General features: G+C 40.1%; 1 protein-coding gene across 6 annotated transcripts in view; it reads right to left on the reverse strand.

The window, feature by feature from the left end:
- The window catches only part of ADGRL2 (adhesion G protein-coupled receptor L2), a 228,396-nt gene that overhangs the window by 178,337 nt on the left and 34,604 nt on the right, over nucleotides 1–15,455 (reverse strand). For all 6 annotated transcript variants that reach the window (XM_069232209.1, XM_069232207.1, XM_069232208.1 and 3 more), the window contains exon 2: nucleotides 7,533–7,705. In XM_069232209.1, the coding sequence (XP_069088310.1) occupies nucleotides 7,533–7,605 (73 nt within the window). In that variant the 5' untranslated portion in view covers nucleotides 7,606–7,705. The remainder of the gene's footprint in view (nucleotides 1–7,532; nucleotides 7,706–15,455) is intronic.

The raw sequence follows: 15,455 nt of genomic DNA on the forward strand, positions 1-15,455 counted from the left end.
ATCTAGGGGATTTTGGAAATTAGGGAGTATTAAATAAATACAGACATTAACATTATTTTAAACCAAATTAAATAAATATATATATATATATATATATATATATATATATATATATATATATATATATATACACACACACACACACACACTTCTCTGCTTCTTTCCCACCATCTGAGTACATCATAGTAAAAAAAAAAAAAAAAAGGAAAAAAAAGCAATGGAATATTTGTGATCTAACCTTCAACCCTATCGTTGGAAATATTTTATGGCCTTTTTTGGTGATTTAATTGCCTTTTTGTAGAGTTAGGATGCGGGCCAAAGACAAAATGCATGCATCTCCCAAACATAGACCTCATGAACGCCCGAATCTTACTGGCAAACTGTCAAGGAATGGTAGGGTGGGTGTGAAATGAACGTTCTTTGGCTGAGTCAGCACGATTGACAGCCAAACGTCTAGACTCGTGGAGCCAACGGCACAAACATGCTCGGAGCTGAGCACTATTTATGGACTCACAGGCAAAAGTAAGGTCATTTGTAAAAGAGCTTGGCCTTTGTGGCATTCGCCCACATCTACAGGTATCAAACCACAAAGTCTGTGAAAGTGAACATCTCAAACAGCAAAATGCCCCACGCAGACCAAGGACAAAGCTACACAAACGTAATACATTTAAATTCCTAGTTATAAAGATAAACGGGCCATCACTGAACAATCTAAAGTGATGTTAATTAAAATGGAACCAGAACGTGCCAACATGCCATCCAATAGGAATTCGGATGTCCAGAGGCCAACCCAGAGACAAACTGCTGAAATTGCTTGTATCGGGGGCTTGAAACTAACAGTCCCTGGGCCGGCAGCTAAAGGTCACCCTTCCACCGCACTCTACGCCGCCATTACCTTTAATGTCTGGTGGCTCAGAAAGCTTTCCTTCCAATGAACCAAGAAATGGCGTCTGTATGCGGAGAGCCCAGAAGCCTGTGAGCAGAAATTACTTTAATACCTCTACCACTAGACGTGCGATGACATTACTACAGAATTTAACGCGCGCTCTGCACACCTGCTGCAAGATGTTTCTCCGATTAGTAACTGCTGGGCTGACAGTAAACTTCTGGCTGAAAAAGACACAGGTGAGACCAGTCTATCAGAACACGAGGGTTCCCCGGTAACGACAGCAGCAAAAATCACTCACATACCCTTATTTTTCTAGATGTCAAGGGATAAAAATAAATGCATTCATATTTAGTCCCATTTATAGAAACTCGGGTAGGGAAAGATTTATATAAATTTAAAGGTCGCGTTGCCAAATAAACACCTGCAGTCGTGCCGGGTCCTTTGAGGTATCTCCACCGGCACCTGGGCAAGATGTTTACTCGAAATTGTAAACTGGATGCGACGAGGGATAATTAGCAAATAAAACCTTCGCAGGAACAGGTTCGCTAGCGCCTTCCGAGATGGAGCACCGCGCTGGCACCTGGTGAAGGAACTGCAAGAAATGATAATTCCAATTTACACAACATTGCGCCTGCCTGTCAACGGGAACCCTTTTCATATGCAGCGATAAAACCGATCTCTGTGAACGACGCTGAGCGAAAAGTGCTGACAATAGTCTGGCTGCAGACTCTTCTATCAGCAGCTTCTGCGACTCCCTGTGTCAACTGCAACGCGACGAGCTCGTGTTGTGATGGCTGCCTTCCTTCTTAGTAGGTTGTGCGCAGAGTGGCAGTCTTTCATGCAGACTACACGTCTATTGGATGATTTATTATACCAAGGATACATATTAGAATGTTTCTCCCATATTCATGATCAAATTGAGGCACGCTAGATATATACATATGTATGTATATATATATATATATATATATATATATATACACACACACACACACACACACACACACACACCCACCTACCCTCCCCTCCACTCGGTGCCTCAGTTGTTCCTAAGCGCTGCAAACAAAATTAGTTGGACCTCAGGATAACGTATGGTGGAGTTGACCTTAGCAGGACTGAACTCTTGACACAACACCTTTCTTGACACACAACACCTTTCTTAACACGCAACACGTTTCAGTGGTAATTGTTCAGCTAAACTAAAAGATTCTACTTTCCAAAGAATGCTATAAACGCGGCTCCATTGAGAAATATTAGTCTTATCCAAGTGTAGAGTAAATTGCAAGGAAAAAAATTGCAAACGTACATGAAATGCACTTGTGGTCATCTCGCATGAAAATTGAATGCAAGGGCATAACTCACATTTAAAAAGTCACACAGGCGACCGAAAAGATACGTATCAGAGAAGAAAACATAATTTTACTGTTCTCTGGATACATTTTCTTCTGGACATCTCCTGCAGGTCAAAGGCGTACAATATTCTGCACTGGCATTAGTTGTAAAATCATCACCTGTCACATGCTGAGGTTGCTACCACTTAAACATGTAATGGCAATTGTTCTCGCTTACCTTTACATACAAGCGTGACTGACTGAAAACTACTATAAAAACGAGCATTGGCAATGCCAATAGCGGTTGAGACTGATGTTGCATCCTCCATATTGCTGCTGAAGTTTTTCTAGTGGCCACTACGTGGAATGAAATTATATAAACTGGTGTTTAAACATGGGTCTGTTTGCAATGCTGCATTTTGTGCGGGCAAAGGACAATTCTGGTGACAACAAAACCAAAAACCTCATGTGGGTGCGAAACAGAATCGGACGAAAGCTAGAAATAAGAGCAAGGCAACCGAGATGGACATGAAATCCATCACATCTTAAGCAAGGATTGGCTCTCCGGAGTACGATATACTAATTTTTTCGAGGCAGACAGCTGGAGCCGTCGTCGCAAGATCTCAAACAAACGTTTGCAATATAACTGTTCTTGCATTTACTTGAGTTGGGGCCCATGGCATTTTAAAAGCGTAAGTGGACTTTTCTGCCACATAAATTTGTCAACCCTGCTGCATATTGTGGTCATTTCTGCCACATAATTCCAGTGGCCCTGCATATAACTAAAGGGCTGCTAGGCCTACTGGAATATTTTTCCAACAAGGCCCTTAAAAAGAAACGTTCCAGCCATTAGAGAGATTAAAAATACACCGAATGGTGGGATGGGTTATTTTGTAGTCCCCACTAACCTAGTGTGATGACCCAGAGATGATCTAGGCAGAAAGCACACTTAGTGGTGAACGTTTTAAAGGTGACCCCATTGTTTTAGGACCACCCCAGGCTGAGTTATAAGCAAACATGTTTTGTAAAAAGAATGCCCTGCAAAGCTTAATTGGGCGGGTTTGCAAGAGCTGCAAATATAGCAGTATGTTGACTAATACTCAGCACAGCAGCTAGAGGACACCACAATAAAAATAGCATTTCCAGGAAAACATGGTCATATTACCATGTACTTAGCCCCTAGAGGGCATAACATGAAAAAAAAAATGGCAGAAGGTAATGTAGTGCAACCATAAAGTTAACCCCTGGAGGACATAATGCATTAGACATTTTAGGGGCTAGCAGGCCCGCTACAATGATAATACAAACAAGGCCCTTAAAACACAAACTACTCCTAGACGTAAAACAAACATTCCAACCATGAGCGGGGTTAAAAAGACACTGAATTGGCGGAGGGGCTCTTATTCTGGAGTCCCTACTAACCTACTGTGGGTACCCAGAGATGACCTAGACAGGAAGAGTGTCTTGTGTTGTGCATTTTGATGGTGTCCCATTGCCCTAGGACTACCACAGGCTAAGTTATGGTTGAAAATATTTTGAAAAAGAATGCTTGCACAGCATTATGGGGCGAGTTTTTGCATTTGCAGTTAATATTGTAGTATCGGCTATCCTGCTGTGCCTGGGAGAGCTGCTGCGAGGATTTCTGTTTTTTATATAGGTAAAGCAATTACAAATTACAAGTGTTATTTTTTTTTTTTTTTTAAAGCTGTGGAGCATAAAGGGGAGAGACAAAAGCAAAAATGTAAATTATTTTGATTAGGTAACAGTGTGAACAATGCGACGCGCTCTCCAATACAGTCAATCGAGTTCCCACGGTAACGCTCAAAGTGCCATGGCCACCACGGAGTGCAAAAGGGAGAAACAAAAAGAAAAAAGTAGTTCTCCCTCCCGAAAGTATAACGTCAATCGTGCAATTAACCATGTAATAGGGTCAGTCTGCAAAGTATAACAAAAGAGCCTCAAGATAGGACAACGCAAAGCATTTACCAATCACATCAAGGGACTGTTGAAAGGCAAGCTCAGGATCGAATGAAAGTGATGGGTGTGAGATGGGCATGTTTAAAGCACACAGAATAGAGAAGTTGAAAAGCAGCGCTTGAGCGCTGCCATGCTCAACCTAAAAAAGCCAAATCTGATCTAATCCACAAAAGTGAACTGATGATTGCCTGAATTGTGCTGTTGGTATCAAGCAAAGTTGCTTTTCTTAACTGAATTGAAGGCATTTGCAAAACACTACAGTAACCTCAACAAGTTACCTCAGTGATGCATGAGAAATAAAAAGTGAAAAAGCTCAGCCTCAGAAGCTATAAAAGCCTGAACAAAGGGGCCACAACTTTAGTGCTGTTCGGAAGCAAAGATGATCAGTAATAGTTTGTATGCTAATGCAATATTCCATGATTTTAGGAGAGCAGGATATTTTTCCTTTCACAGTTCTTCTAATATGTGGACACTGAAAAGAAAGTACCTTCAAAGTAGCCATGCATCCAAAACAAACCACAGATCGAAACGATTAAAAAAAAAAAAAAAAATATATATATATATATATATATATATATATATATATATATATATATATATATATAGACACACACACACACACACACACACACACACACTTCTATGGCATTGGCGCTGTCCCAGATTTAAAAAAAAAAAATCAGCACCTGAATGGCCATTTATGGGCATATGACCCACAGCAGCAACCGCTCATTTGACTGCGTGCACCGTCCAACAACCCCCAAGTGCCCCCAGTGAAATCTGTCATTTGAATTAATTGAGACAGCCACCACATTACAACTACAGCGAAAACATCTCTAACACCATGCTAATGGAAGATATGTCCTACGCATCTGTTATGAACCTAACATTTACGAATTAGACCCAGTATCGGATACGCACATTCAGAGTGACTCCCTCATTTTACAAAGGATCACAAACATACAGTGCTGGCCAACAGCCACTAGTGTAAGTAATGTCTTCTTTCAATAGTAGACTGGACATTCGAGAACATAAACAAGATACATGTTCGCTACATCAAAGTTAATAAAGAAAATAATTTAAAAAATGCATTTAACAGATAGATGACTAATCCTGGAGGTATGCCAGCAGAACAATTTTTACATTCCTGAAAATGTTACATTTGCTTTCTGCCACCTTCCTTTTTCAGCAACCTACTGAGCTACATCCTACCTTGCTACGCCACATCCAGCAGTATACACTGTGTCAAACATGTCACTAAACTAGGCTACATTATTACCAGCCATCTAAGAAATTGCACACTAAGACTACCACTATTCCCATCAAAGCTTAAAGTAAAAAAAAAAATAAAAAAAAACACTGATTACTGTGCTGTAGTAAAGCACAGTGTTGTAACAGTGGCACCCGCAACTCTCGCAGGCAGGGGGGAATTCACATTGTGTATCATGTATGTGATGTCAGAAATTGACTGCTTTACCATTATCTTGCAGAGTAAGAGTAGATGTGAGTAGTCCATAAATGGCAAGATTATCATCTACATCAATTAGCTTGGGATGCTGTCAGTCTTTGACCATCCATCTATTTTGAAAATAGTTATCAGCTGTTAAACGACATGTGTACGGAACATAATTTAATTAGAGGTACCTCTTCTATATTATATTGAATATCACCCAATCCTAACTTTCTTATACCTTGAAAATGCTCTTGTATTAAGATTTTTTGGTATGTTTTCTAAATCTAATTGAAATGGAGTGCACGTAATTGGAAAATCCGTGGACTGAATCCTTGCCTTACCACACATTTTAAATACGCGTTGCAAACGACGATGCATTCTTGCAAGACTGAAGTATTCTTACAAAGCCTAAAATAATTATCAAAGGCAACTAGCTGTAAAATTCAGTTATTCAAGCTTTAATTAGCTCGATCACCCTTAAACTACAAAAGGTGGAGCGGTTTCTCAAATGCAGAAACGTGCTTTTCAGGTTAAAAACTAAATGTCACCCATGTCCAAAATGCACAAATGGCACGAGAGGGCTCCGGTGTACAGTCAATATCAAACACGCCGTTTCAGCAACATGTGAAACGGCTGGCCTGCATATTCGCATTAGGCTATCTGTGCCACAAAATTGTGAAGTCTTTTGAAAAGGTTTAGCAAAACATGCAAATCCCGAGGGCAGAAACCCATGTGATATGTTCCCGGTACATGCTCCTTCAAATCTGGATGCACGAGGCAACCGAGCTTCAGTAAAAACGGATGGGTCGATAAAAGAGCAGCTATCCTGGGAGGAAAAACAATGGGAATGAATAATGATTTTCCTGCTTGTGAGTGGAAAAGACATTTTGAGCGCATTAGCATTGAAATGATATTGATTGGCTCAGCCTATAATTCAAACAGTGCTATTTAACTGAACACATGAATGAAAACATAAAGTAAATCATCCAATATTAATTTTAATCTATAAAAGCCAAGCAGTAAGCTCCATCTTACTCAGACTTGGGAACAGTGACCAACCCAAGGCTTGCTTGTGCGAAAACGGTTCCCATTTAATTTAAAGAGGCAAAATAACAGGCAACCACATAATCGAACTACACTCTCCCATTTTATCAGCAGAGAAGCTTTTGTCAATAATCGATGTAGTATTAGGTATGGATATGCTTTACCTACATTTCAGCAAACATGGGCAATAAAAGCATTCAACACAACACATCAGTGCTAGAAAACGATACGTTCAAATCAGTAACAGCATTGATCACAACAAAGAAGAATCGGTTGCAACAGTTTACAAATCCAGTCATTAACAAGCACTGGCAAAGCCAACTGTGATGGTCTTGGCAAGTGTGCATTTTTCCCCAAAAAATGTAATACTAAAAACCGGGCTTACATGCAACACGTAAAAATAAAGCGGTGTCCTGGCGGCCCCGAGAGACAAGCCATGGCACTTAAGTGCACTCCTTTTCAGGAAGCTGTGCACATTTGATAAGGCATATGGGTGTCACTATCAGTGTAAGAGTCAATAGAGGCGGTGGGCTGGCCCACGGCCCCAGTGCTGGGTGCTAGAAGAGGGTAACAGAAAGCCTCTGATGGAGTGCACGCAAGTATTTCTATTCAGATTTCTTGGGAGAAAATGAGGCGGACAAACAGCTAAAGCGGTCTAAAGGCCAGACATGAAAAATAAATAAAACGGTCTAAATGTTTAGGGACTAAGTCGTAAAGTCAGTATTCGGAGTTCTGTAGCTCAGGTTAACTGCCCCACCCTAGTTTTTTCAAGGTAATATTCAGGAGACAGACGAGACAACATCAGCTTATCAAGTGTAAACCGTGAAAGCAATTGTACCTTCAGTGCACAGTATGAAGCAGACTGCAAGAAACAGCCAGCGACTTCTCATTCTGGAGCCAGTCAACACCATTATTGATCCCGCTGGGTGTTGCTGTGGTATTCCTTAATGAGCCCGGTCACACATCCTCCCGTTCATCGACACCAGCGGCCCGCATCACGGAGCGTCACTCCTGGAAGAGAGAAGCACATGTCTCAGCCACAGACGACCGAAGAGAGCAGGCAGCAACAAGCGGCGCTTTTCAGCTCACACGAGGAATTTAGATCCAAACCTCCAGAAGAATGCAGAGGCATTCGGCAGAAACATGAGGCTTTTTTAAGTGACTATATTACATGTCATTAGTTGGTACACTTAACCTTCTAACTGTCTCGCATGAGACTGGACGCGGTTCTTTAAACGAAGGGACATACATTTTCACTAACAGAACCTGCATATGGTGAACCCCCCCAGCAATCCGAAGCTGCATGTCATGTTCTGTTTTTTAACAAAGATCAATCACCCAGGCGGATCCAAGTAAAATCAAGCAGGGCAGCCCAGAGAGTCTGGCTCACAACAACAGGCCTCTATAAAGCAAACGGAAAAACACAACAGGGGCGAACACTGGTAACACAAGTAAACTTGTTTCTTTTTCGGAAGTCATTTAAACCAATCGGTGAAAATCACTTTATTTAAACTCGAACAGGGAGACCACAATGGTCCTTAGGAAATGGCAGAAGAATGCACCCAAAAGCCACACTGGGCGCAAATACTGGTAATGCACACCTCCCCTGCGGGCCATGTGTGATTATATACATTTTACACCTCACTATACTTGCTGCTTAGCGACCATGCAATGATCTACCTGTCCAGGTCCGCTACTAGTGGTAACAGGCGGGAAGGAGCATCTGCCTGTGGTCATGAGATTTCCCAGTTTTGGAAAAAAAAAAAAAAATCCGATCCATCCTAGAATGCTGACATGTAGAAAGCCTGTTAATGCATCACTGCCTCTAAAACCCACTCAAGTCAAGGGATGAATTACTGGAACACATCTCTCCACTGCTCGGGAACTGACAGCCCCTCTCGTTAATAGATGGCTTCCAACATCAGGCTTCCAGCAAATAACCCCTTTATCTTAATTTTCTTGGGTGTGCTGAAAATTACAAACATGCTTTGAATGTTTATTTATTTTACATGGTAATCTGCATGAATCAAGGGCAACTCACTTCATGAAGAGTATGGAAATGTTTTACTGTACTGAACGTACACAGGGCAGGCAGTTCCAATGCAATCATTAACTATATTTTACAGTAAAAGATGTTTCACAGATAATGGCAAAATACTGTATTAAAACATAAGACCTGATATATCAAACAAATATGCCAAAGATCCAGGGAATCAAATATTCCAATCCACATCTTGCCAGGTGACTCACAGAGAAGGTGCAAAGGAATTGAACAGGCAAAAACTGCAGGGAACCAGAAACGCATTCTCGGGACCACCAGCCCAAATATGGCCATCCTCTACAAGTCTGCTTACAGTTCAGTCATGGAATCCTAGATTTAATACTGTCATTCCCATAAGGAGTTGCTAATGCAGACATGGTTCCTAAAGCACAGCGAGACCGTGACCGATTTTGGTGCAAACTGGAGTTTGTATGTTTATTGTGGAGGAGTGTACTCCAATTACAGGAACGTGCAGGTAGATCCTGCTCTAGTGAACTGGTGCTGACATGCCACTATACCACCACCAGTCTAACGAACATTAGGAAAGATCAAATACCAAAAGACAACCTTCATTTATGACAAGCACAGTCTCGTAAATGTAAGTAGACCTTCTGCTACTTTAATGATCAATGCACAAAATCTGCAATACACATGTGAACACATGCAAGCAAGGGTAAAGAGGACTACCGTGGCAATGACGTGCATTTCACAGCTCAAGTGCTATATTTTCAATAAGGATCCTGGAGCTGGGAAGATAATTGTGAGATGGTTGTCAAAGTTGATCAGAAAGTTTTCGGAGAGGGATGCTGATTTCAGATGGCATTCAAGTCATAGTTTAGGATTCACAAATGAACAAAAACATAAAAACTATCTCATTCATGCTACCCATGTTGCACAACAGTAGCACACTTTTTTCCCCCAAAAAAGGTGAACTAGAGTATACACATATTCCCTAATGTAGCTCCCTTGTCGCTAAATCACATTAGTCACCAAATGAACATGGACTAAATATGAGTAATATGTACATTGGAGACTCAGTCAAAGAAGATATGCTTTGCATCTTTGATTACTCCCCCTTAGTGAAATCAAAACATTAACCTCTTCACTCTAGCATGGTTACATTTTTAAGCCAGGCATTTTTGGCAACAGGATGTAGAATGGATCTCATGGGTGTGTGAAGAAAGCAAACAACAGGACACGTGCTCTGCAAGCTTAGATGCTTACCGGTATATGCAAAGAGAAGGCAACACCTGAGCAGTGGGCCACCAGAAGGGGCATTTTGTTAAACACCATTATCTGCAACATGGGATAAAGACATCAGAAGAAAGGAAAAAAAATACAAAAAAAAAAAAAAAAAAAAAAAAGAAGCAAAGCCACTACCCAGTTGTACTGTTACACATGTTTCTGCCCAGGTCACACAGGTGTGCCGTACTGAGATAACATACCCTGTCTGAAGGCTGCTATTGCAAAAGGTCGGGTCTACATGTCGTTCGCTATATGTAGGTAGCTGGGAAGGGGTACAGCTGACATTCACCAACAACCAGATTGTGTTTTACTGAAATTAGACACTCATGACTGTTCTGTGGAAGAGTTTCTACAAGTACCGTATCTTTTTTTATTTGGACCTCGGAGATCAACAATATATGCAGTCATAAAATCTTATAAAAATACGAGAAAAGACATTACCAACTCTATAAATGCCTTTATTTAATACAGAGATAAAAACGTTTTGAAAAATGTATGCAAATTGTTACGGACAAATTCATTAGGAGGGAGTATTGCAAAAACAATCAAATCATTAATTTAAAATGTGCTATATTTAAGACACTTGGGTTTTAAAACCGGTACCATGCCTCTACCACTTTCATACAGGGACAAGTGTAATATACATGTTCTAGACCTTGAAGTCCACCCCCCTCCCCCACAATAGCAAATATCACATACTTCTAACTTATCTCCAGAGTGCCTCTCAATGCTATTTAATGGTAAAGTGGCCAAACGTAACAGGATTATACATCGCCTAGTGCTATGGTCTAATGTAAACCTCAGATATTTTTGAGGACTTTAGTAAGCAAGGCTGTCTGCAAGGGGCCTGTACATTACCAACCGAGAGCAATGCATGATGTCCAGTGTAAAACCTAATCTGGACATATTTTTCAAAAACAGCTTTAGGTGAGCTGGTGTCCAAGACTGCAGAAGGCTGATCTAACACTGGAATTTCTCTAGTGCAATCACAAACTTGCTATTACAGGTATACAACCTTCAATCTCCCCTAAAAGTTTAATTCCTCAAGCGTGCTCTCAAAAAGCCTTTGGTCGCATGCAGGAGGTTCTAAGCACACATGATAACATTTGCTAAAGATCTGGAGTAGGAAGTGGGTAAAACGAACTCTAGGCGTAATGTCTGCACGGGGGTGGCTTGTCTCAAAGCTAAGATCTTACGGAGAAGCCTCCCTTCATATGAGTTTAGGACTAACCATTTGCTAGAGGAGATATCTTTGAGTGCATGAGAGAGAATGGGAGGTTCCTTAGTTCGGTAAACATCAAGGAGGAATTTAAAATGTCTATTACCTGAGGAGTGATAGAATCTATTTAAAGCACCTACTTGGATATTAGCCCAATGTAAGAAAAATGAGGTGCATTTTAATGACTGAGAAAACCCTCCCTAAATAATGTAGAAATGCATAACTTCAACAGACCTTCCACCCAGCTTCCGGTCGCAGGGTCAATATTGTGTCCTCCCTGTAAAAAGTTATCAACTTGGTCTTAGATGTTTGCCTTCCAGACGTTTTCATTCAAATACTTAAAAAGAACATCAATATTACACTGAAGGCCAAAAGTAGTAAGGTAAAAAATGACATTTTGTGAAGCAATTTTTGGTGGAAAATTACTTATTTTAAAAAACAGGCCAGTAAATCACTAAGAAATAAGGGGGGGAAAAAAAGAAGCAGCGCTAAAGTAGATGCTTGCTTCTGGCCGCTTTATGTGGGTATCCTAGGGGACAACCCTGTATCACACCCTCTTAAGAACACTACACCAGGTCGATGTGTGCAGAGCAAGTAAGGAACTGGGGATTCCCATTATCACTAATTTCTTTCCAAAGGGTAGGTCTATCAGCCCTACCAAATGCAGTAGAGAAATCAACACACAGTAAACCCCTTGTGATTTGTTCACCATATACTTCTCAATGAGTGTAATACAGCAAGTTTATCTGTCACTGAGGGGTCTGAAAACCCACCTGGACTGTGGGAGGTCCCGTAGACTTGTTTGCTCTTTATAAACCACACCCATCCCCAGTTCGGCATTCGTCAAACAGCAGCAGTATTAAAAAAAAAATTTAAAAAAATCATGAGATAAGATAAGTTTGTAGTCCCCAAAAGAGGGAGGTAGTTACAAATTTTTTTCATCTTTTTTATTCCCTTAAAAAACATATTTATCAGAAAATTTGGAATATTTCGAAATGTCAATATTGTAACAATGTTCGTTTCCATGCTGGGTTTGCTGCAGCACCGATTCTTGTTGAGACTGTGTGATAAATCCAGTTAAGTCAGAAAGCGAACGCGGGGGCGAAAGAGAGTCTGAGTCATTTACACCTGTTAAGGGCTGTAATATCTTAGTGTCATGCTGAGCAGCACCTTAAATATGCTGATCGCGTTGGACACCAGAGGCAGTATCAGCAGCATTTTGCCATGGTCTTCATTAAAGAGTAGCAGATTGCTGAAATGGCAAAACAAAGCGTTCGTTTTTTAAAGTTATGTAGGCTAGATTTTCTGACCAAAAATAGAATAAAGGAAATGCACAATAGCTTTTAAAAAACGAGGAAACATTACATGTAAAGAGGCACCAAATAAAAAAAATACAAAAATATTATATATATATATATATATATCCATCCAAACGTGCACACTGTCCTGGTCAGTGCCGAGGCGGATTCTTAAGCGGTCCGGTACGGGTTCCAGGAGCCCAAAATCTCGCGTATACCAATTACAAAATCCAGAAAAGGATAACCGGACACCATAACCATGCAAATTACATTTATTGATGCGTTTCGGCCGTAGCCCTGAGCAAGGCTACGGTCGAAACGCGTCAATAAATGTAATTTGCATGGTTATGGTGTCCGGTTATCCTTTTCTGGATTTTGTAATTGGTATACGCGATATATATAATATATATATATACCCCAAGTAGGATAATTGAAGATGTCTCATTGAGGGCAAAAGGGGAAGAGTCAACTTTGTCAACTATTTGGACAAGGGCTCACTTTTCAGAAATATGGTAGTCCTGTCGTCTGGATGCCACAGTCTTAAGGTGGAATGGAAAAAAAAAGAGAAAAAAAAGAAAAGAAAGGTATTGAACAGAGGTAGTAACAACATTTTTCTCAAATTAGACCTTCGTCTCATCCTCCTGCCTTCCGTATCAATAGACCCGCGACTTAGTTCAGGGATGTCACTGCTGACTGGTATTCAGGCAACTAAAAAAAAAAAAAAAAAAAAAATACCTCGACTAGGTAACAACGATGTTGCAAGAAAATGCTTGCAACATACTTTTACGACTAAACAGAGGCAACTAAATATAGAACAAGGTAAGAGTCATTAATGCTGCAGTTGCGGTTCTGGATATATGCGCTCCAAAACACAGGCCAAGTTTGTCATTTAAATTTCCCTTATGCCTTAACGTACAGTGTGCAGACTGTAACCTTTTGCAAATCCTACAGCTAAAATAATTCTAAAAAAAACAATGAGCATTTCCCTCAATAGCCATGAAAATAGTGGAATTAAGCTTAACATATCTCAGATCATAGTCCAATTAATGTGCAGGGAAATATGAAGCAAAATCAATAGCAGTAAAAGATGCAATCTCGGCTACGTTTGACTCAGCACACTGAATTCCTAACTCATAAATCAATGGGCACTTGCTACTCAGTGGATCAATATTGAAATTTCTTTGTTCTGTAGTCACCAAAACTAAAGTAATCTTGACCTGTTACATACAAGGTCATTACCATCAGTGAGAAAAAATGAACTTCATGAAACTGGAAAACTGATCCATCACTAATTTCCAATATAAATGTAAAATAAACATTGATGGGTGATGTTAGAAGCAAGAGAGCACTGCTTTTTTAAGTTAGAAATGAGAACAAAACTATATCATTTTGTTCTTATGTTCTGTACAAAAATTGTCTGCACGAATATTGAGCATGCAGTGGAGATCAACAATATGAAGAGAACTTGACTCAAAACCACCTAAAAATCACAAAAACAATTAACTAAATCCTGGACAATGTTGACCTCGTAGAAAATCAAAAAAGCCCAACCATTCCCTACCAGTCTCAGCGCCAGCAGTTTGTGCCCCCACAGTAGCTGTGCAAAAGATGTTCTTAGTGAATCATTGACGAAATGGTATAAATGCAATTATCTAATTTCCCCATTGTGATTACCTGAAGTTAACTACGATGAACAAACTTGCTTAAAGCAATACCAGAAAATGTACTAATGAGCTTTGTGCCACATTCACATGAGAATTCTGGTTTCAAATTTCTTCAATAGGTGCTTTAGTGAGATCTTGCTTCAGTTTTTTCTAGTGCTAGCGGTTGAGATCTGAATCAAAAATGCAATTTCTATAGATTTATATAGAGTAAGGATTTATGGAGATGTGCAGAAGCACAGATGTGTTCGAGCATAGTGGACGTAAGCAGATGAGAGAATAGTTTTGGGACTACCAAATCAGAAGAGACTGATGTTCGTAAATGCACTAGGCCATGCACAACATAAAAAACTGCAGAAGACAAGTGGTTATTTAAAGGTATGCACACTGAAAAACAATCGTCACCTGCGGTCTTCAGTCCATCTCGAATAGGATAAAGCAAATCAAAAAAGAGCCACGAACACGATACAAACATCGTACTGTAAGCCTTGGACAGGAAGATTAGAACCCTGGATCCCAACCACATCATGTACCCCACGCAGAAGCTCAGATTAAAAGAAACCATACTAGAACGAAGGCGCTTTTCATTTAAGAATATCCACTATACTAGAGACTGTGCAACATTAACTAACTTTCTAGAAAACAGCTTCCCAGCAGATGGGAATAAATGTGAAAATTAGAGTTCAAAGAGATCAGCTTTACTGAAACAAAGGGGATACACTGGAGGTCTGTCTCTCAATTAATTTTCAATATGGTACGGTTCTACATAGCATTACCAGGGGTAAAGCATCGGTATGATAACATTAAAAAAATATATCATATTTATTGATCACGTCTGGGTTACAATAGTACAATAGCTTCCATTATAGAGCAGAACGGTGTCAAAAACAAAGGAAAAATTCAAGTCTGCACTAAGTTTGCCAAGTGTGGACCAGCCTCTTTATACTAGGCTCATATTTAAGCTTGTCAAAATGTCTTCCCTCTTTTCAGCTTTCCCAATATAGAACTGAACAGAATCAAATGTACAAAAAAAACCTAGCAAACTGATGTATATGTGCACATGCATCCTCACATACATGCACTTTCGGATGGCTAACAGTGATGAAGTATGCAAGTTAATGAGTGATGATGCGACCGTCATTTTGTCTTTTTTTTTAGTTTACTGTCGCAAGACGGTAGATACCCATCTTGGAGTAGTACATTTAAAATAAATAAAATGTGCTTGAAAGCTCCTTTTCATAAATGTGTGACCTGGCAGTAAATTGTAGCTGACGAGCCCTTCAAAAAAGTACTAAGC

This window comes from Pleurodeles waltl, chromosome 4_2, assembly GCF_031143425.1.
Source record: "Pleurodeles waltl isolate 20211129_DDA chromosome 4_2, aPleWal1.hap1.20221129, whole genome shotgun sequence".
Classification (NCBI taxonomy): Eukaryota; Metazoa; Chordata; class Amphibia; order Caudata; family Salamandridae; genus Pleurodeles; species Pleurodeles waltl.